The sequence below is a fragment of the Columba livia genome, chromosome 2, assembly GCF_036013475.1.
Source record: "Columba livia isolate bColLiv1 breed racing homer chromosome 2, bColLiv1.pat.W.v2, whole genome shotgun sequence".
NCBI classification, from domain to species: domain Eukaryota; kingdom Metazoa; phylum Chordata; class Aves; order Columbiformes; family Columbidae; genus Columba; species Columba livia.
Window position 1 is genome coordinate 14,946,141 of NC_088603.1, and position 22,265 is coordinate 14,968,405.

At 38.9% G+C, this 22,265-nt stretch overlaps 1 protein-coding gene across 18 annotated transcripts in view; it reads right to left on the bottom strand.

Moving 5' to 3' along the window:
- Window positions 1–348: 348 nt before the first annotated feature.
- CREM (cAMP responsive element modulator) overlaps window positions 349–22,265 on the bottom strand; it is a 35,188-nt gene continuing 13,271 nt past the window's right edge. For 4 of the 18 annotated variants that reach the window (XM_065055103.1, XM_065055101.1, XM_065055105.1 and 1 more), the window contains 6 exons: window positions 21,827–21,973; window positions 17,862–17,953; window positions 17,574–17,719; window positions 11,196–11,384; window positions 3,162–3,318; window positions 349–1,471 (listed from right to left, as the gene is read on the bottom strand). In XM_065055103.1, coding sequence (XP_064911175.1) covers window positions 1,327–1,471; window positions 3,162–3,318; window positions 11,196–11,384; window positions 17,574–17,719; window positions 17,862–17,953; window positions 21,827–21,973 — 876 coding nt within the window. In that variant the 3' untranslated portion in view covers window positions 349–1,326. Of the gene's footprint in view, window positions 2,326–3,161; window positions 3,319–7,228; window positions 8,754–11,195; window positions 11,385–17,573; window positions 17,720–17,861; window positions 17,954–21,826; window positions 21,974–22,265 lie in introns of those variants that run through there. The other 14 variants (XM_065055111.1, XM_065055108.1, XM_065055112.1 and 11 more) reach the window with 7 other exon arrangements.

Genomic DNA, 22,265 nt, shown 5'->3' on the forward strand with positions numbered 1-22,265 from the left:
AGTCATATTTGCCTCCTTTCAGTACTTTGCAGAAAGTGTGAAAAGAACTACACCATCAGCGTTTGCCATGGGCAACCGTCTACACCTGTCCAGAATCTAGAACATGAAATAGTCAGGATGCAAAATGAATTTTGATGCATAGATCTCAAAGAAATCAAATATCCTACAGACTACAGAAAACTTCAGTAAAGAGCAGTGAACAGACAGCTGCTCTCAGGTATTTACAATGTACTTAGCATCACGTCATGCATTTAGGTATGCTTCTTTCCTTTGTCCTCCTCCAGATACTCAGGGGTTTAAATCATCACAAATAAACAGATGTTTAAAGGAAATCAGACACTACACAGGTTAAACAACATGGTTCTATTAAAAACTATCTTTAACCATGGCACTCAGTGACAGCAATACAATACTTTTTTTTCCACAAAGCAACTAATATAAAAATATGCCATAAAATCATCTGTAGACTAGTATGCTAGTACATACATGTAATCTTAACATTCTTTTATAAACTCTTTCCTGAGATAGCTTGGGTTGTTTGATTTTCTTGTATTACTGGATGCATTATCTTTATGATTCATCTAAAACAATTGTAAAATATTTTGTATGTGCAGGACACTCAGTAACATGTAAAAAGTAGCATGTAAATATATGGCAAAGAAACAGCTTTTAGAAATAATGCGCTTTTTTACTTTGTTACATTTTTTAACATTTGGCTCCTTGGGAGATGGAAGGGAGGAGCATGAAAAACCTGAAATTAGAGCTATGAATTGACAAAAAGCAGGAAAGCATTTCAGGAATGTTAGAAGTTGGAATATAATATAAATGAGACAAAGAGAAAGCCATAATTCATGTTGGCTATGTATTGCCTTATAAAGCAACTGGACATATTTCAGTCAGTTCACAGTATAATAAATATTTTTTACTAATCTGCTTTGGAAGAGCAAATGTCTTTTAGGGTTTCAAGCTCTTCTATAAGTTTCTTGTTCTGAACTTCTAGCACTGCAACACGACTCTCCAGACATTTTATGTATTCTTTCTTCCGACGTCGACATTCTTTAGCAGCTTCCCTGCAAAAAGCAGAAGTAAAAAGTGCAAACAAAAAAGCCATTTGCATGCCATTACAAAGCTCAGCAGATTATGGAGACTATGACAGAATTCCAAGTTTCGGAATATCTCCCAAATCAGTCTGAAAACACTAAGCAAAACTGGGTTCCACAAGGGCCTCAAGTGTCTCTTTCTCAAGTTCATACGGCAATCTGTAGAATTGCTTCCTCTCATGCCTTGATTAAAGTTCATAATAAACAAGGTCCGAATGAAAGACAGTTATTCTGCTTTATGACAATAAAGATCTTTGAGGGCCTTGAGTTCCTCAATGAGAGTCTTGTTTTGGTTTTCAAGAACAGCCACACGATTTTCAAGACATTTGACATATTCTTTCTTCTTTCTGCGACATTCTCTGGCAGCTTCCCTGGAACCAATACAAGGCAAATGACTACAGGAACAGCCACAACACGGCAAAGACTGGATAAATGAAGTTACCTGCAATCCCTGCAGTTCCACAATAACAACAGCAACCAACAACAACAACCGCTGGATTGCACAAACAGAAACAGCAGATAACAGCCATAAGCAATAACATCGTTAAAATACAATTCAAAACAACCAGAACTTGAAACAAATTCAGCATCAACAAATACAAAGATGGAATTCAAACACAGAGGAACTGAGAAAAACAGTGAGTAAATGATAACGTATTGACTTGAGCTGTACTAAACATTAAGACTGAAAGCAGCATTTCTTCTTCCAGTCACATTCCACATTGTGTGCTCATCAGAAGTATTATCTTCCGCAAGCCAAATCTTAAAACCAAACCCAAAGAATTTACTTTCAAAAAACACAAGCACAACACTACTCACTTCACATAAAAAGCTAGATACCAAGCTTACAACCTGCTGTAATTTTTTTTCACCTTAATGTAACAATCAGCAGTAAAATTTAAGTCCAAACAAATACAATTTATTAGCATTGGAGAACTGTCCACCTGGGCACATTCAGCCACATGCATCTGGGCTCCTTTTGTTGCTGGCAAAGGGCAGTCTGGAGCCATTCTCACAGTTCTGCTCGGCACTCTGTTATATTGAAGCTACACACGTTGGGTAGTATTTCCAGAAGCATGTGACTGAACAAGAATTCAATTCCAGAAGAAATTTTAGAAGTACTGGGAGTCCACTCCTTTAACATCTTGGAACATAAGTTGTCAAATTGTGAGAGTGTAGCTTTCCAGCAAGTTACATGAGAGACAGCATAGATGCTACTTTAAAGCTGAAGAGAGAAGAAACAAAAGGAGGCACAACAATGCAGTGATTCTTGTGAGTAATTTAAAATAAAGCACAGGCATGAGAGCAAAGCAATACCATTAATTCAATCATAAGGCAAGTGGCTGTTTAATGTATTAGAGATCTGCATAGCGTACTATTTCTTCCATTAATCTCACTGCCATTGATAGCGGTGTCTACGCACTTAAAAGGAGCTCCCTAAGAATAGCAAGAAGAATGCACAGAGAAAGGCTGGCGTTTACAGCATACAGTCAAGTCCATGTCAACTGATTAAAACATATACAGGCACCTCACACAATATTCCTCACAAAATGACAGGAGCAGTGCACAATAACTTATCTCAGTAGCCAAGCATTTAGGAAAGTCTATAATTATCATTCCATCCTAGAATAAGTCCTCTTCACAGCATCATTAATTGACAGCTGCTAATGAGATCCTCAGATATTTTCCTAGCCAATTCTTTGCTGGGATGTTTCAAGATGAACAAACCCATACTGGCCATTTTACTGTCAGTAGCAGGGGGAACAATAATTCAACAATAAGTATACCTGAAGATTATCACAAACATTTTCAGAAAAGGACAACACTGATTTCTAAGTGACCATAATATTTTAGAACTAAAAATCCATGGTGATAGGGTCAGCTGTATCTTTCCAGAGTTAGCAGGCAATACTCCATGCTATAAGGATGTGGGATGACTGACAATTTCTTGCCTTCCCTTTGTCAACCACAGGCACTGCTCATGACTTTAAGAAGAAAACTTCATTAGTTTTGTTTGGTTTTTTTTTTTAACACTGACCATTGACTATTATATAGTCTTACCTATTTTTCATAAGTCTCAGCTCTCTCTTGCGTGTTGCCTCTTCTGCCAGTTGCTGAGGGCTGTGCAGAGCCCCTGGTGAGGCTGCCATTACCACTCCCTGAGGTAAGGTAGTAGTGGGAGTTCGAATCTGGTAAGCTGGCATGTCTCCAGTGGCAGCTGTATAAAAGAAGAACATTTTAGACTTTATGGCAACAAAGACCTATACAGGAGTCTCTCTGGAAATAACAGATTTCTGTTGATGAGATATCCAGGATCCCTGCTACAGAAATATATTCCACAGGCCTGTAATGTCATAACTATATTTGTTATCCTACTAGTGTGTTATTTCCATGCTGTAAAATAAGTTATCTAAATGGCTCTAGCATGTGGCCCCACGAGCCAGCCAGCCTGAAGCCTGTGAAAGCTTCCACAAGGCTCTTTCCAGACAACATAGGAAAAGCTGTTTGAGAAACCCTGTCAGAGCATGCACACTTATTTCCTGTTTGTGCAATCCCATGAAATCCTGCTGTTGCAGTCACTGAGGTTTCAGGAGTCAATTTTCCCCTCCCTCCCTGTGACAGCAACAGTACTGGCCTTACTGCCTCTGCTCCCTTTCCAGCAGCAGTTCGGCAACCCTTGCAAAACCAGCGAGGGCTGCTGTTGCCAAAATGAAAAGGGACAGCCAAACTCTCGTGGTGAACAGGAGCGTGTTCCTGGGGCAAGAGGAGCATGAACAGGACGCAGCAGCACCGGCCGGCAAGAGGAGGCGGTGGCAGTTGCACAGGAAGGGCTGTAGCTACCCAGTAAATCCCGGTGCAAAAGTTCAGACTCAGCTCCTGAACCTACAATTTTGAGCTCTCCCCAGGCTAAAAGGCAGATCTGAAATCTGACGCGTTATTTGGAACCAACATCTTTTGGATAATCTTACCTCATATTTCTGTATTTCTGAAGTAATTTGTTCTTACATGATGCACCCTGACTTCATAATGCTGTGAAAGTCCTAAGTACTTGTGTCTCATTCAACATATGAAAAAAAGTTTTTGAATGTATCCCCTTTCAAGTTATGAGCAAGTATTTACCTATTCCTTTCCATAAATCTTTTACATTATTACAGAACAAATGTTTAAATTTTGTCATTAAAGCAACGGAATATAAAAGATGAAATTTCAGTGGCTGCTAAGTTATACTTAATTCATATTTTAATTCTCTAAAGCAATATTCAAATAATGGAAAAACAACTTGGAAAAGTAAAATGTAGACGAAAACACTTTGGGGAGGCTGACAGAGCAGTAAAGAGACACCAGTCAACTGCAGAGGTCAAAAAAACCAAACCAAAACTTAATAAAAAATTACTGTTATTCTTATTAAGCTCATGCTTCACTCATTAAACACAAAAAATAGGAAGAAGCTGTGTTTAGACTACAATTCCACAGCCATGTCCTGAACTCATTATCAGCTTAAACACTGTGCACCTCCCCCAGTCTCAGTCCTGGAGGTAAAAGTGTTTGTGGAATTACAAGATGAACCAGACCAGTGAACTGACCTGGGTTACCATAATCCCTGGGGATGGGGAGGGAGAGAGAAATCAACCCAGGACAGCCCTGAGAGCACTGACAGCAGCTGCCATGGACACAGGGCTTGGTCTTCTTGTCTATCTACAGGAGAAACACTTAACCCTTTCTTTAAATTCTTCAAATCTCTTAGCAATCCCAACTATGTCACTGGGACAATACTTACTATTTGTAAAAATGAAACTTTAGAAACTCTTCAGTCTCACCTTTATGCAGGCCACATTATATACATTTTATAGACTATTGTCAGAGCTATTTTTTTCTGTCTCTCATCACTAGGTAAAAAAGAGATGTTATCCTAGTCTGCATTAGCTATAACGAATGAGAAATCCAAGTGAACCATTTTGTAGATCAAGTCATGGGGAAAGAACCACAACTGAGGTCACCTCAGCCTGACCACACCAACTACTTTGATGTCTTTGATTTACAGTCAGATGTCAGCTAACAGCACTCACTGCCGCTGTTGTTCAGAGAACTCAGTACAATAATGGACCTACAACCTGGTTTAACAGAACTGAGTCGCTATCTCAGCTGGGATCAGCAAACACTGGGATAAGTAACACCATGGTGCATGAATAGGTTGACCAGGGTCCAGTAGTGTCTGTCCCTGCCAAACAGTTGGCTCACTTATAAACCAACCAGCGTGGTGACAGAGATAACTAACCATTTTGGTGGTGTAGACCTTGTAAACCCAGACAGCACAGTTAAAAATAAAAAAAAAGCATTGACAAAGTATCTTTTAGATGTGCAGTAATATGTGCATTACAATAGATTCTTGCAAATCAATTATTTCAATGTCTGCAATTAAAAAAAAAATCTCAAAAAGTGACAATAAACTACTGTTTTCCTCTGAAAAAGACATTGGGAAAGATGAAACAGGCTGAGGGGGTGAGGAGAGAAAGGTCTGGAAAAAATACTTGTGGAAAAAATACTCTTGGAAAAAATAGTCGTTTAACTCTAGCAATGTATCTGCATATTACAGAGAAGGGTACCTTCCATTTCAGCATCTGAGACAAAATTCCAACTCACCTTGATCCAGATTGACAAACCTCTGTGGCCATTTCTAATGAAACTCCATGGAGGTTTAAAGTCATTCCTAACATATCAGACCTAGGACTGAGACTGTCAAAGCAGCAACAAACCTGGAGATGGTTTATTTCCCTAACACACCGCCCCCAGTCATCTTTTTTGTTTGGTTGGTTTTTTCCTCCTTAAAACTGCAAGGGAGTAACAAGTCACTGAAAACCTGAAGCTTTGAGTTGAGGCTTACAAAAAGGAAATTATTAACAGCAAGACAAACAAACAAAAAAAATCAAATCACATTTGGAAGGGTACAACTAAGCTTGTAAACTAATCTCTGAGCAATTTAAAACCAAACCAAAACAAATAGCACACCAAAAATATCAACCACCTTGTATCAGCAGGTTCTTGGAAAAAGTAACTTGCCGAACACTAGAGAGCATCCCTGCACTTGTGCTCTTTCAGTGGTTATCCAGGAGAAAAAAAAAGCCCGGTGCACGCTGTGCATCAGTGCAGCTATTCTCCTCTTCTCTGAGTCATAACGATGGGACTACAATATCAAAGGGTTTTGAACTTCCCCACTAAACTCGCTAAACAAGGCATGAATCATTTTTCCTTTGAGAATCCAAAAAAAAAAAAGGGACCAAACCACGGGCTTGGGAAGATGCTTATCTTTGGATTAATGAATGGATTAATGAGCAGCTCCATGAGCACGTAGGCACCGGCTGCGAAGGGGTTAACGCTGCAGACCTGCCGGAGGCAACTGACGGAGCAGAAAGGAACTGACTAAATGGCAGCATGACTTGGGCTGACGTCAATGTGTGTCTTGTTTGGAGTTTAACTTTTCCAGTTCCTACTGCAACCGATTCCAGGAAATGCAGTGACGTCAGCCCTTTGAACTCAATTAGCGGAGGAACAGACCAGCAGACCGGAGGAGAAAACAAGCAGGCGGCACGGTGCTTACAATTACTGCTCTCACATTTGTTTGCGTTCAGTATTTTCTTTAAGAACGAAAGCGCAGGGTTTCTTTGCGCTACTGAAACAATGAACATCTTTCTCTTACAGCTACGCTCGAGTCTGTTTTGGCTATCAAATCTGAAGTGTTTCTTGCCAAACAAAAAAAGGAATGTCATTTTTACCAAATAAAAAACGATTATAAACATAGTAACATCTATGACCATCTCCACAAGAAAGAAGAATTTAATAGAGTGGTGGATTTTTTCAGAAAAATCCTGCACTACTAGTGAAGATTAGTTATCTGAATCAATCTGTATAAGAACTCATGCACTAACAGTGATTCTTTTTTCCCCCCAAAATGAAACTGTTAAAATTGCCCTGAAATCCTACATAGACTAGACATAAACAAAAGCTATTTATACCAGTTTAGAAAGATGGAAGAGTTACAACCACAGTTTCAAAAGAAAACGTCACAAATACCAACTAAGCACTGCTTAGACACTCAAAAATGCTATGTAAAAGACTAACAAAATGTGTACCTGTTTCATCCCCTGTCACAGCCATGATCAGCCCCTGCACACCCGGCTCTCCCGTTCCTCCAGCAGAGCTCAGCGTGAACTGTTCCAAACCAACAAGCATGTGCAGGATTACAAGCAAGAGCACTGACATCACAGTGACCTCACTTGCTTACCACTGTCATCAATATGCTCTGTCACCGGAACGGCTCACTGAAACTGCAGCCCTCTTCCAGTAAAGCTTTTTTTTTCTTTCTCTTCCATGTTTCTATAAGCCCAGCTTTGTTCTTTTTCCCTGAATTATTCATAAAGCTGCAGAAAGCCCTCACCACAAAGCTGGCTGTAAAGTAAGACCTGAAAATTCACAGCACTGACTGACAGGAATTAAAACGTGGCTCTAGAATTCATGAAGGAACCAGAATGATAAAAGTCACGATTGGGTAGAAAACAGAGACATTTTTAAAAGACGTGGAATTGTTTTTATTGGAACAATTCCACTAAAAGGCAGAGAACTCTGCCCAACAGACATGTGAGACAGGAAAGCTTAATAGGTTATAGCAAATATGTAAATGAAAGGCTAAAGCTCCTTGCAGTGGCGGGAAACCCACAATCCACTCATTTAATTTCTGTTAAAAGCTTCCAAAAAGGTTGAAGAAAGCTCTAAAGTCAGTCACCCTAAAGCTAGTGATTTCTGATGCTGTAATAAGCAGAACAGTAACTCTGGATCAAGGCTGCCTCTCCTCGGTTCCCCTGTTTTCCAAAATAAAACCAAGAGAACTGGTTGACTTAGTTTTAAAAAAAGAACAAATAAAAAAAAAAATCTCAGCTCTAACAGAGTTACTCCTTATTTACATGAATTGAAACAAAATTACTTTTAGACCAGTCTGGGCACTGGTCTGTATGTAGGGCACAGCAAAATTGTAAGGCGTTTGTCTGTAATAAACAAATTGAGACTGGTAATTCGTCAGCTGTGAAACTATGCCAAGGACAGCAATAATGGAAGCACCAGCACAGAAAAGGAGCGCCCTGTGATTACAGGACCACTTGAGGATCACAGGAACAGAAGATCAGAACTGAAGCATGCAAGAAATTCAAGCCACAGATCTCAAATACCACTGACCATATAATGAAAACACACACAGTTCACAACAAAATTATTTTTGAAACAACTTTTCTACACTCATTTGCACTAATAATTAAACACTTTCTTTTGCTTCAGCCAGGAAAAAAAATCCTTAGCCTGTATTTGAAAACTATCAGGACATCAGAACTGAACCTTATTTTGCCTGTGAATATAAACTTGTAGCAAATGAAGTATCAACTCAGTTGGATCAACACCTTTGGCACTTTTATATTAATCCTTTTTCCCCATCACAGGTTATCAGAAAATATCAAGCACAGGGTTTGTGTAATGCCATCCATTTTTACATGAGATACATCAACAAATACTTTAGAAAAAATATAGATATATATGCTATCTTGCAAGATTCCAAAACAGATCTTTTCTGCCCTAGGATTGATATTTGTTACACTTTTTTTTTTCCTTTCTTTTACTTCCATTATTATTACAAATAACATTTATATGGTGTATAGCCAAAACCATTCTAAAAATATACATAAGTGTAAAGATTACTAAGCAGAATGTTGCTTTCCTATTACAATCTGTGCTACCACAATATCAGGTGAACGAGCAATTACAAAGTGTATGTAAATGACAAATACTCATAAACTATGTTCCTACAGACTTTCTAGCGTAGGCAAGATGACCTGTGATGTCTATCCAACCGATTTCATTAACTCACTCCATCCTGAATAAATCAGTTTTGTTGATGACATGCAATTATTACCATAAGACACCTCCATTACCATAAACTTCCTCAGGTGCTTTCATACTTCTTTAATTAAACATTTTTTTAAAGATTTTCCACTATCGACAGCATGTATAGTGAGTTGGAACCTTTTATATTTTCTTTATCTCTGAGCTCATGCTCACGTACTACTCCCTTTGTGTATGTTATGTAGCACTTTTCTTCTGTGTCCACAGCCATGAGCATCACTAAAGCTTTTGGACTTTGGGCCAAAGGAACAGAGAATTCCAGGAAGTCAACTTCTCTGAGCATGGACAGAGAACACAGTCAATTCAGTTGAAAGTATCTAGAAGCTTCCAGAAACAGGATAGAGCAGGTGTTCAGTAACTGTCTCTGAATCCATTTTGAAAGTTTGCACCACAGGCAGGACATTTAAGGAGATACATGATCAAGTCGTGGAGCCCATCACCAAAGTGAATAGGGAGGTGAGAGCACAGCCCCGTCAGAGGACAACCCTGGAACAAAGGGTCTGGAAAGCAAGGCCAGTCCAATGAAATTCCCAAAGACTGAGATGCTGCCAGATACAATCCGTAAGTTTTGTGCTTCTTTACAGACTGGGGAGGTTTTAGGAAATAACAAAGAAGCTACTATCTCTGCACCATCCACCCCCAAAACTCTAAAGAATCAAAGCACAACATACAAACCACTACAGTCAACCTGGAGAGATGGGTAAGTCATCTAATTTAAGGGATGTGTACACATGTGTATAGAAAACATATTAGACTCAGAAAACACACGCTATCAGAGTGGGAAATTTGTTTGGGGGACAGCGAAATTTGGGTCTCATGGCTTTGCTAAGAATGTGTTCATAATAATAATTAGGGAAGTTACAACAGTATTCTCTGCATTATTAAAACTAATACTGGCATAGGGTTTTTCATTCTAGTCTAACAGTTTCCTTTAAAGGCTTCTGAAAAGTCTTGGAAAATACAATGTATTTCAGCAAAGAATTAACCAGAGGCAATAGAAGAATTCAAATTTGGTATCATTATTCAGCATTGTCTCAACAAGTTCAGATATCTGCAACCTATTGGCTTTATTTACATCCTGGGCTTCCTTTACAGCAAAGGGAGAGAAACAGCCACTTAAAGACCAACCTTATTTCACATATCCATATTAGTGCAAAAAAAAGCAACTCAACCTGACTTCACCAACTACCTCAGATATCTGTGTCTACATTTACTCAGTGACTTTTATCCACTCCACAAATACATACTTAAAGTCTTTCTAGCCCTTCACATGGTTTATTTCAGATAGCAGTTTTGGCTTTAGAAAGCATTCGGATAGCCCTTCCTCCCTGCTTCTCTGTACTGAATTTTTTTTAAAAAAGCAATAGGGAAAAGTGAAAATAAATTCCCTATATCCTCCATCACAGCCATCAATTTAGTGCCTCCATGCAGAATCTCTTCCCCATTTTCAAAGGTTTTCCTCAGCATAACCCACATTCCATCTCTACTTGCCCTGGTATCAGTAAGAATCCAAGAGACTTTTGGTTCATAAACTCCCTCAGCGTTTCCAAAAGGCTGGGAACAGTGGATGGAAAAAAATACTGCATAAACTACAGCAAGGTTCAGTAATTCACTATTCACAGTTCAGTTCACATGTGTGCATTTTATAGGACCCACAAAGTGTTCTTCTGTGAGAAAACGTGCTCCAGTAAAGGATCTCCTTTCCAGTAACTACAAGAGTCATAAGTTGCAAGGAAATTTTGCCCTGAACATACCCAAAGAACTTCAGAACTTGTGTTTTATTAAGATTGATTAACTACTGGGAAAAAAAAAATTGTTTTGTATATTAAAAGAGATGCAGTCGCAGCATCTAATTTCAATCTGTAACAGCACATTTACTGCAATTAAACATATCTCTCAAAGTCTAGATAAGATAATTCAAAGCAGAAAGTGATTTTATACTGTTATTTCTTCCTCACAATTTTTTTAAAATTGAAAGGAGGAGCTGCTTTACTGAACAGAGACACTGAGTTTCCTCCCAAGACTGTTTTCCATCTTGCTATGCATAAATATTCTATTTAGTAGTGCAATAATGTCAACACAAAATAAAAAGCCTTTTAAGAAAAATTGGTTTATATGAAAAAAAATAAAAAGCAATAGACTAATAAAACATACCTTGAACAACAACTGGGCTTCCAGGAACAAAAAATTGTTGTGTGCCATCAGGGGATTGTCCTGCATATTGCACAATGGTAGCACCTGGCTGAGGAGCTCCCGAATTTGTCATTGTTAGTGGCTGTAGTCCATGGACGCCATCAGAGGCTGGATTAGAAATCTGGATTGCACCACCTTGGGTTATAGTAACTAAACATAAAAAGAAAAAGAAAAGTTAGGCAATAGAGACTTAACACATTTCCCTTTTTAAAATAAACATTGTCTGTAGGACTCCTGGTCTTCTTCTTGCTTAAAGATCAATTGCACAATGAAACTTAAATAACGTTAATCCTGATTTCCACAAATATAAAGCCTGTTGTGTAGTACATGCCACATTTATAATGGATAAAAAACAGTGTTCCACACATTTTATCTCTGTGCTTCCAGAAATATTAATTCTCCTAAATAGTTGTAATACAAGAAAGAATGAAAAAATAGCAGCTCCTAGTCACAGAGAATCATTGTAGCTTTAAGACCTAAAGAAAAAAAAAAAATCAGATTCCCTAGAGAGGTTAATTGTCTATTCCTTTTGAAATTTGCATTATCTTTGTTAAGAGCAGAAATATAATAGAATCGTAGAATGCTTTGGGTTTGAAGGGACCTTAAAGATCATGTAGCTCCAACCCCCCCGGGGCACCTTCCACTAGACCAGCTTGCTCAAAGCCCCAGCCAACCTGGCCTTGAACACTTGCAGGGACGGGCCATCCACAGCTTCTCTGGGCAACATGTTCCACGGTCTCACCACCCTCACAGTAAAGAGTTTCTTCCTAAAATCTAATCTAAATCTACTCTCAGTTTGAAACAATTATCCCTCATCCTATCACTGTACTCCTTGATAAAGAGTCCACCTCCAGCTTTCCTGTAGCCTCCCTTTAAGTACTGAAAGGCCACAATAAGGTCTCCCCGGAGCCTTCTCTTCTCCAGGTTGAACAAGCGCAACTCTCTCAGCCTGTCTTCACAGGAGAGGTGCTCCAGATCCCAATAATCTTTGTGGCCCTCCACTGAACTGACTCCAACAGGTCCATGTCTATCTTACGTTGGAGGCCCCAGAGATGAACGCAGTATTGCAGGTGGGGTCTCATGAGAGCCAAGTAGAGGAGCAGAATCACCTCCCTCAACCTGCTGACCATGCTGCTTCTGATGCGGCTGAGGATGCAATTGGCTTTCTGGGTTGTGAGCACACATTGCCGCATCATATTCAGCTTTTTAGCAACCAACACCCCCCAGTCCTTCTCGGCAGGGCTGCTCTCAATCCACTCATAGCCCAGCCTGTGTCAGTGTTTGGCATTGCCTGATCCATGTGCAGGACCTTGCAGCTGGCATTGTTGAACTTCAGAAGTTTCGCACAGCCTACCTCTCCAGCCTGTCAAGGTCCCTCTGGATGGCATCCCTTCTCTCTAGAGTATCAACCACATCACTCAGCTTGGTGTCATCCATAAACTTTCTGAGGGTGCACTCAACTCTATTATCCATGTCCACAACAAAGACGTTAAATAAGACTGGTCCCAAAGCAGACTCCTGAGGGTCACCACTTGTCACTAGTCTCCACCTGGACATGGAGTTTTTGATCACAACTCTTTGAGTATGACCATCCAGCTAATTCCCTATCCACTGAGCAGTCTACCCATCAAATCCATGTCTCTTGTGTTAATTACAATACCCCTGGAACTTTTAGATGAGAAAAAATAAGTAACAAATGTCTTTCTCCCCCAGAAGATACCTAAATTACAACCATTGTTGTATTTAAAGTGGTCTGAGATGGTATGCAAGTCAATATAAGCACAGATTCAGGATTGCCAGCTCCTCTGATTTCACTGTGACTATTTGGTGACATTCTTGAAGGTTCAGCTCTGGTTATCTGAGTACGTGATTTGTTAGATACCCATGTGAGTTTTGGAGACAGCTGATTTCAAATGCTCTCTCCTGACAATAGCAGGTTATCTTAAAAAGGCAACATCAGACAATAACACTTCAAAGACCACTGAAACACTAACAGTTGATTAGTAAACTGTTATTAGTAAATTAGACAATAGCAACTATCTACTACAACCTCTGCTAACTTTTTGAGCATGTAGTAAAGTTATTTACCAAAATGGCCAAATCCTAGCAGCTAAATTAGCTTCTTGTAGGAGAAAATGTGGAATCCCTCTCATGCTGAATAAAGCACCGAGCCCTATCTGCAATACTGAAGCAGGGCTCAGCATGGACCTCAAGTCCTGCCCTCGGAATGGGGAACATGTGAAGTAGGAACTAGCTGACTGTTGCATGCAGGCTCCATAAAGCATTGTGGGGTGTAGGGGAACACACACAAAACAAGCAAGATGTTGTTTCAGTCTGGCCTCCAAAGCTGAAAGTTCCCCATCTGGGGGCAGGGTAGAAGAGAGAAGCAAGAAAAAGAAATCCTTGTGTCCTCTATACTTTGTGCGATCTGGACAAGAGCAAGTTCCCAGCCGTGTGTGAGCCTCCCAGCAGGATTTGTTGCCCCTGCCTCCCAGAGAAGTTATAGACAGCTGAATTCTGCCTCTTACAGAGTTAGCACCAAAAATGGTATGTCTACACCGTAACAGTACCATACCACATAACAAAGAGCACATAATCATGCAAAGTTCTTGGCTCCACAGTGAGCCTGGGTAAACAATAATGTCCCAGCTGCCCTGCAATGATTCATTCAGATCGCAATCCAGTACTTTCTAAACACAAGTCAATTAACTCCAGTAGCTCTCTCCCTTACAGGACTGATTCCTGCCATATTACCAGACCATCACACAGCCCACAGCGCTTTCACTGTCCTGATTGCAACCACTGTACAGACTTTTGTGGTGCTGGAGCTCTACTAGAAATTGGGCCTTCTATGGAGAGTACAGGACTTTCCTGGACAGTCCCTGGAGTTGTACACCATGCACATGGATGTAAGTGGCATCTTCTAGGTAGGAATGAATATGATACGAATACCATTCTCTGGGTACGATCAACAGCTCTAATCCAAGTATCTTTCCCTCCCTTCCAAAACTGGGAAAAGCATCTAGAGTCGGTCTTTCTCAAAAGATTTCTTAATTCTCCAGTCATTAAAAACCTGTCCTAAAACAGCAGGCAACCCAAACAGATGGCAAAAGAACTAGTCATTTTCATTTCCCCTGCATGGTTTCAGACAGAACATCATGATATACACAAGTAGGCAAAGGGCGAGTGTGGTTAATTCACACACTGCAACTGAACAAACAACTCTTGCACAGTTAGACCACCACCACAGGTGAGGCAAGCCAATATTCTTCAGTACTCAACAACCAACATGACAGAACTACAGCCAACAGAATATGTTTGTAGTCAGATCAGATCCAAGGCTCATACAGAAGACACCACCTTATGCAAAACTATCAGTCCTCCTCTTACAGAAAGATAACACCCACGTTGATGGAGGTAACTAAGAAAGACACTTTTTTGCAGCTGGTCATGGTGTCAGTCTGTTTGCTTCCATCAGAGAAAGCCAAGAAGCTCTGAAGAAAAAGATGTCTGGAAACCATGGCAACATACTGTTTTGTCTGGTAAAAAGAAAGCAAAGAACCGCCATCACTGATGCTAATGGCAGAAGTATACTTGTTTTTCAGAAAAGAATACTTATCAAGTTTTTCCAAAAATAGTCATTCCAGACATCCAACATACAGTAAAACTTATCTTTTCAACTAAACTGCCTCACCTGAGCAGGAATAAAGAGAACAATAGGGAAAATAAGGAATTGATATATGTAGTTTTAAACCAGGGCACAGTACAGATGGCTGTAGTGACACTGCGAGACCAGCTCTTCATTGCCACAGACACTTTGTGCATAAACTGCTGGATGCCTGCACAGGAGAACCACACAACCCATGCTGGCCAAGAAGAGAAGAGTACTCAGATACAATAACGATAAGCAGAAGTGAAGAGCTATTGACAGGAGATGTAAAGGTAAAATAGATACACATAGTGACCTTCTGCCTCATGTCCATGCTGAAATCAACCCAGGAGAGGGCACATTCCCATGTGGTGTTCCTGGTTTTAGCAGTTCCCAAGGACTGCAGCAGACAACAGGACAGCTGCTCAGACATGCTGCAGATCTGCGCCTTATACACACAAGGACTAGAAGAGTCAAACTCTTCTTCATAAATTCCAAATTAAGACTCCCTCTACTCCAAGGAGATGATGTTCCTTGCTACCACTTGGATTCAACTGGAAATGCAACTTTCCTGGCAAGCAATAACTTTAAGGCTAATGACCAGCATCTTCAGAATCATTTTGATGTAATTTTTCCTAACCAGAATTAGAGAGAAAACAGAAACTTCACTGCAGCAAAAGATGTGTGATATTTTAACTTACAAAGTTTAACTTAAAAAAAAAATAAATTAAAAAATCAAATTAATGAATTAATAAATTGGGTAAGAAAAAACATATCCAGGAATCCAAAGCTCTCAAAACAAAGTTTTGGAGCCAGAATCAGGAAAGCCTATGAAAGTCGACATTGCATGCCGAAGCAATGCCTCATTATGGCTGAGAATCTACTTAACAAGTTAAATTACTTTAAATATACAGTACATGGTTTAGGCTATGCATATAACTTATTCAAGCAAAAATCAGCATCAACCAGAAATCTTGTATGCTTGGCTCATGCAAAAGCCAAGTCTAAATAAAGATTTCATTAAAATTTTGTAGGCTCTGCTAAATTAAGCACATTGTTGGTGATGTTCTCTGTTGTTTGATTTTTTTCAGAAGTGTATGTATGATTGAACAAGAAAGCAAAACCACCCTTCTCTGTCACTATGTTTTATAGCTATGTTCAAATTAAAACATCCCCAGTTAAGAAGTAATAGTCATCTCCTGCAAGACATTCTAGAAAAGTACAACTCTGGTTTCCTGGAGGAATGTACAATTAAGAAGCCTAAACACCTAATTTATTAGAAATTCTAAAGGTTTGGAGGCTCACTTGAACACAGGACAGACACTATAGGACTTCTTTTTAAGCCTTTAAACTGCAAATACGTATTTTTTAAAAATAAACATAAGCCAAACTGAATTATAAATTCAAAACCTGAAGAAAGTAATTTAATTTGTTCAAGGATTCCTGACAGATTCTGTACGGGATAACTGTCATTTAGCAGGAGCACAGGTTCACGAAAAAAGCACTTCAGGTGCTGTACATCATGAATCAGACATTTATTTATGTCTATACCTTACAGAACAGGTAAGAAAAGCAGCTTAGGAGCCCAAGTAAAATTGCTTTCTATGTTGAAGGGGTGGATAATATGATAAGAAATTCTGCTTTCTCAGAGTTGATAATTACTTTAGTTAGATAAATTAAAAATAACTGAAGGATTCTAAGGATGACTAGAATACAACTGGAGAGCCACTGCATCCTCTTTTATACACCATCACAATGCTTTAATAGACTTCCTTTGTTCCATGAAAAAAAGAAACAAACCCACTACATTTCTATTGCAATTTTCCTGTCATTATATCAAAGGAAAAATAGCTGCATTTCAGTGTAGCTACACATGAAAAGACATGGAAAAACAAACCAAAAACACACACAACATCAACAACAAACAAACAAACCCACAAAAAAACAACCACGAAAGTGTAGGAGTGATGCTTTATCCAATACATAATTTTAAAAGAGTTAGTAGAAAGTCAACCCTTAGATGATATACGATTAAGCCCAAAGAAGCTATGGGGAATGAGTTTGCAACATTTTTTAACATAAATGCAGGAATAATGATAAATAAAAATCTATAGAACAGAACTGTGAATCCAGCTTTTAACTTCTGTTTCGATGGAGTATCAAACGTTGGAGACCACAACTTAAGTTAATTCTGCAGCTAAAGTGTTCATACTTGACAATTGGAGAGGAAAAGACATAGTTCTTTTCAGAAAGAAAATTCAAAGTTAAGAAATAACGTCATACTCCAACCTCATACTTTAAAAAAGTCTAACTCACTAATAGTCATCTAATGTAATAAATAGCACTAATACATAGCAAGTCACAGTAATTTGAAACTGCAGTGATTTATAACACTGAACATTCACATAAAAATGTCAGCATTTTTCATTTCACCTGAGCCTTGCCTCCACATTTTTAATGCACAGGAGCTCTAGAAGGACTAAATCTAGCAACCAACAGACATTACAAGAAACAGACTAAAAGTCTACAATGCCCACACTAGGAAAAAGTAAATATTAAAATTGAAATTATTTAGGAAAACAGAAGTTCTCATTTTTCTTCACCAAAATCCAACATCACTATTTCATTATGGAAACAGAGTTGTTCCTATATATGTTCTGCAACATCACATAGTATCTTTGCAAACGTACTGTATTGCCCTGCGTTAGTATGATACAGGCTGGTTGGCATGGCCATTGGAGACATTCCAGAAGGTGTTCCTTCATCTTCTGATTTTTCTTCTTCTTCAATCTTTGGTATTGCAGGAGCATCTGATGAGAGTTCATTCAAAATTTTTCTAAAAAAGAATGTAAATAATTTTATACATTTGAAATTCCATATCCATGGAAAAACTAAGCCACTGGCTTTTATCAGATAGTTTTGCAGCAATGTATAAGCTGCTTTTAAACCCCAGCAAAATCAAAATAAAGAGTCCTTACCGGTACGAAGGCCTTCTTGAAAGTATTTCCCTACGTCTTTGAGAATCAATTATCCCTTCTGATTCTGCACATTCATCTGCAATCGATGCTACCTGTAATAGCAAAGTTTCTGGAATTCATAACTTCATAAAAAAAAACACAGCAACAGATTAAAAAAAATTATTTCCATGTTTGCATACAGGAAATTTGTGCACTTATTTATCACTAAGTGTGATCTTGGATTTCTTTTGCCAAAGCAAACCACAAATTATGAGGTTAGCAACACACAGCCACTTAAACAACATCTTCCATTTGAAAAAGAAAAAAATCCAAATAATCCAAGTTACTTTTTTTGTGAGTGACACCTAGAAAAAGTACTGAAGACAGAAGATTTATTTAAATGTGAAACTATTATGCAATTTAATTAGCTTTTAAAGTGAAATTAAACATTTAAAATACAGAATACTGCACGAATGCACCTTAAATAACAGTATACAATAAAAAAGCCTCTTCAAAACCACACCAAAGCTATTTAGAAAATATGTACACATATACACATATTACATTTACTGATACATTCAAAAATACAAATACACTGTTTAGCCATACTGTGCAAGTTTTAGAAACCCCTGACAAGTCCACAGTGTCTCATTTCTCAGACCTTTCTTGGTAGTATTTTCACAGGTTCTTTTTATCTTAAAATTACCCAAGACAACATGAAGGCCTGGAGGTGAATCACACTCTTTACCAGCAACTATCTTATTACACAGAACTGAAAGTGATTATTTAATTTGGAAAACATGCTGTTTTCTTGATTCATTTAACTACTCTGAACTGTTGGGAGTATAAGGTTTCCAAACTGAAACAGTGCAGTAAAGTTAGTGTGGAAAACAACTTTTCCACATCAAGACAGACCAGACTGCAGTTTCAGACTAAGCGCTGGGTTAAGCTAACGCTGGACAAACACGAGTTAAGTGACTAGAAGGCTCAAGTGTTCAACCTAAGCCTTCCCTGCAGCTCAGGGAAGTCAAGGACGAGCTCCAGAACTAACGTGACAGCCAGGCCTGAGTGCTCAGTGTTAGAAACAAAACCTGCACCACCCCAACAGAAAACAACTGGCTGGAAGGTTCTAGAAATTTATAGGCCTGGGTCACCCCAACTCAAATCTACAAAACTACACCTTGAAAGAACTACAGAATTAAATCATCTCTTCACTTGTTAACTTTATTACATTCCAGTTCTGTGTAAAAATATTTAATGTAGCCTCATTTTGCTGAGTAATACATAGGAAGTGTCATTAAAACCCTACACCTGCCTAACTGAAAAAAGAGCGCTTAAAAATAACGAGAGGCACTTCTGCATGTCTATAGATGTCTAGCGCCAAACCAGACTTCAGAGCTGACTGGCAGAGGCACAAGAGCTTCAAGAAGTTTTTATTTATCCTTTTGCAGGACAGACAAATGCTGAGCAGCAAGGAGATCATCTGCAAGGCATTTCTCCCACTGTCCTACAGCGATCTGCTTGTGGATCAACCTTCAAGCCTCTGACATAAACCTTCAAAACTAAGACAGCGTTACACAGCATCCTGGCTCAGGACAGAACTCTCATTCTGCAGAGTGGGGGGGAAGGAAAGAAGAAATTATTTGTCCCAGGACAAACAGCAGAAAAACAAGAACTCAGTGCCCCTAAACCTTCCCAGTGCACTAAGGGTTACCAAACCAATAGCCACCCCTAGGTTGAGCAGATGGCTGAAGAAGTCACGACCAGTTAAACTTTGGGAAGAAGGTAAGGAAATCACAACAAGATTTAAGCACATGAATGCGGAAGAGGGCATTTTCTGCAAGAAATTTCGGAAGTTCTAACTTCCATCAGTACAAAGAGATAAATTTAATGTTTCAGCTTGTTCTAATAGCAAGCAACCGCATTCACAATACTAACCAATGGAAGCCACTGCCACTTTTTCCTGGACATAACTCAGACTTCAACTTTACCACACTGCTCTCACGTTTAACTTTAAGCTCATGTTAGTCTGCCAATATCTGATACATTACAGGGAGGAGCAAGTAGGAAAGTCGCATAACAATCTGAACATAATCCTTCATCCTTCCTACAAGTAAAACAACATTAACAAAACAATAAGAAACATGATCTAGATAAGCATTTTTTTTCATCCCAAATGCAACAGCATTACAACAAAAAATTTTGAACACCTTCCAGTTTAAAGCCACAGGTGTTTGAGGGAGAGGTCACACAAGCGTTAACATCAACTTCCAGCACACCTTTTTTTTTTTTTAAGTAAACTGATATCATTTCCCAATTTCCCCACTGGTAGAGATAGGATATCAAGTTAAAGCCAAACAATCTGGAGGAAATGCCAGGTGGCAGGATAAAGTACTTAAGAGGATTAGAGAAAGGCTGAACAACCTCTGTAATGGAGTCTTTTACTGCATGCTCAAGCCCTTCTTGTAGAGTCACCTTATTTGCCATTAGCATGCTCAAATGCTACCAAAGCAAAACCCTGGAACAAACTAGTCAGTATTAATCACGACACAGCTTTCCTGTCTCTGCTCCTCTGGGAAAGGGAAGACAGCCAGAGTTCACTCAACACAACAAATAGTCGACTTCCATTCCCCTAAGACGACACAGTAGCAGCTGGCAAGAGATTCCAGAGAAATTCTCCCTTTGGAGCTTTGGAGCAAGTCCCCTAGTTTTGCATGTATGTCCTGACTATACTGATTGGAAGAAAAGCAGTGACAGAAACTGAGAATGACTGGAATGCGCTTATCTGATGGTCCACTCTGGTAAACTGCAATTAGAAAAAAACCCATTTTAAAAGTATTTATTCTGAATACTCTGATTTGACTTCAAGTTTGACTAAACCCAAGTGTCTTGCCACCTGCTGTGCCTGTTTCAATAACGATCTAGAATTTCAGAACCTTCCCAGGTCATATTGTCTACACCTACTGCTTACAAATAAAATATTCAATATCTGGCCATGGTTTTATTCTTTTTCTTTAATCTCTAAGATAAATGATACTTACATATACCTTTTTATTCATTATACTTGAAAGCTACTAAGACAAATCCAACTTTAAAGGTGGCTTCTCAAGAAGACTGACAATGTGTCTCTTCCTTAACGTGTTGCAATGACTGCAGGTAAAACTGTTCACACACAACAGGTATATAGTCCCTCTTACCAGAGATATCAATTTTGCTTGCAAAAAGCAATTCAGTTGACATTTCACAAACAGATTTTAAGAAAACTAGAGCAAAGGCATTCCTTGCTACAAGAAAAACACCAATGGGGGGCCAAGTAATTTTCAAAACACTGTAAGTTCATTCCCTCTAGTTTTTTTCGCTATTTAAAAGCTTGGAAAACTCTTAAGCATTTTGCATCAGTCTGTTTTCTAACTTCAGCAACTTCAAACATGTAAAGATTTGCTAAATAAATGTTTATTTTTGAGGCTGCCCTTATTTTTTCATCTTTACATATCCACACCCACAAAAAGCAACATCAGATGCTCTAAAAGGGCCTGATAAAAACAATGCGGAACCATTTGACTACAATATGTTTACTTCCATTACATCCAGATGCTCTCCAAAAATAAAGTACGAGATACTTGCAAATTTATGAGTTCGTATTTCCCATTAGAAAAATGACATTAATAGAATTTAACAAACCAGAAAAACTGCAATATACACTAAAGCAAGCCCACATTACTACACAAACTTGCTGTTGTGCAGGTTCAGGGTTCTGAGGCACAATTTCTTAAAAGATAAACAAGAAGCATTAAGGAATCGCTCCGCAATTCTTGTAGAGCTGCTCCTGGGTGGCAGTTTGCCACCTTCCCTCCCTCTCCATTTGCCACATCATATGAGTAAATCTTGCTGTGCTGATAGGAAGGGAGAAAAACTGAAGATGGGGTTGGAGAGAAGAGTTATGAGGCACTAAATATTCATGAAAACATAACAGTAAAAGAGCTAACCTGAACAGCTTGCATGTGTGCTGAGCGAATGACTGAGGGTGGTGTGGCTGGAATGACACCCTGGGCATGAACAGTGTGACCAGAAGGCAACTGCACCAGAGTGACAGCTGGAGATCCTCTGCCAGCACTCGATGCAGCTACAGAAACCTGCAAAAATTACAGTCACCATGTTTAAGTAACATGCCTTAAGATCTCAGCAAACGCTTTTAGAAGTGATACTAAAAGAATCTGGTTTTGATTCCATATCTAAAATAGCTTATATATGTGCATTTATCACACACAGAAATAAACTAGTTTTACTAGCAAAAGGTTGGTGTATGTCTTTCCAAATGGTATGGAAAGCTTAAAACTGTCCCCTATCAAATTGCAAATCTTTCTTCTGACTTTTCTTTTGTTGCCAGAGACTTCATGTTTTCAATTTAAAACAACCATAAACTAT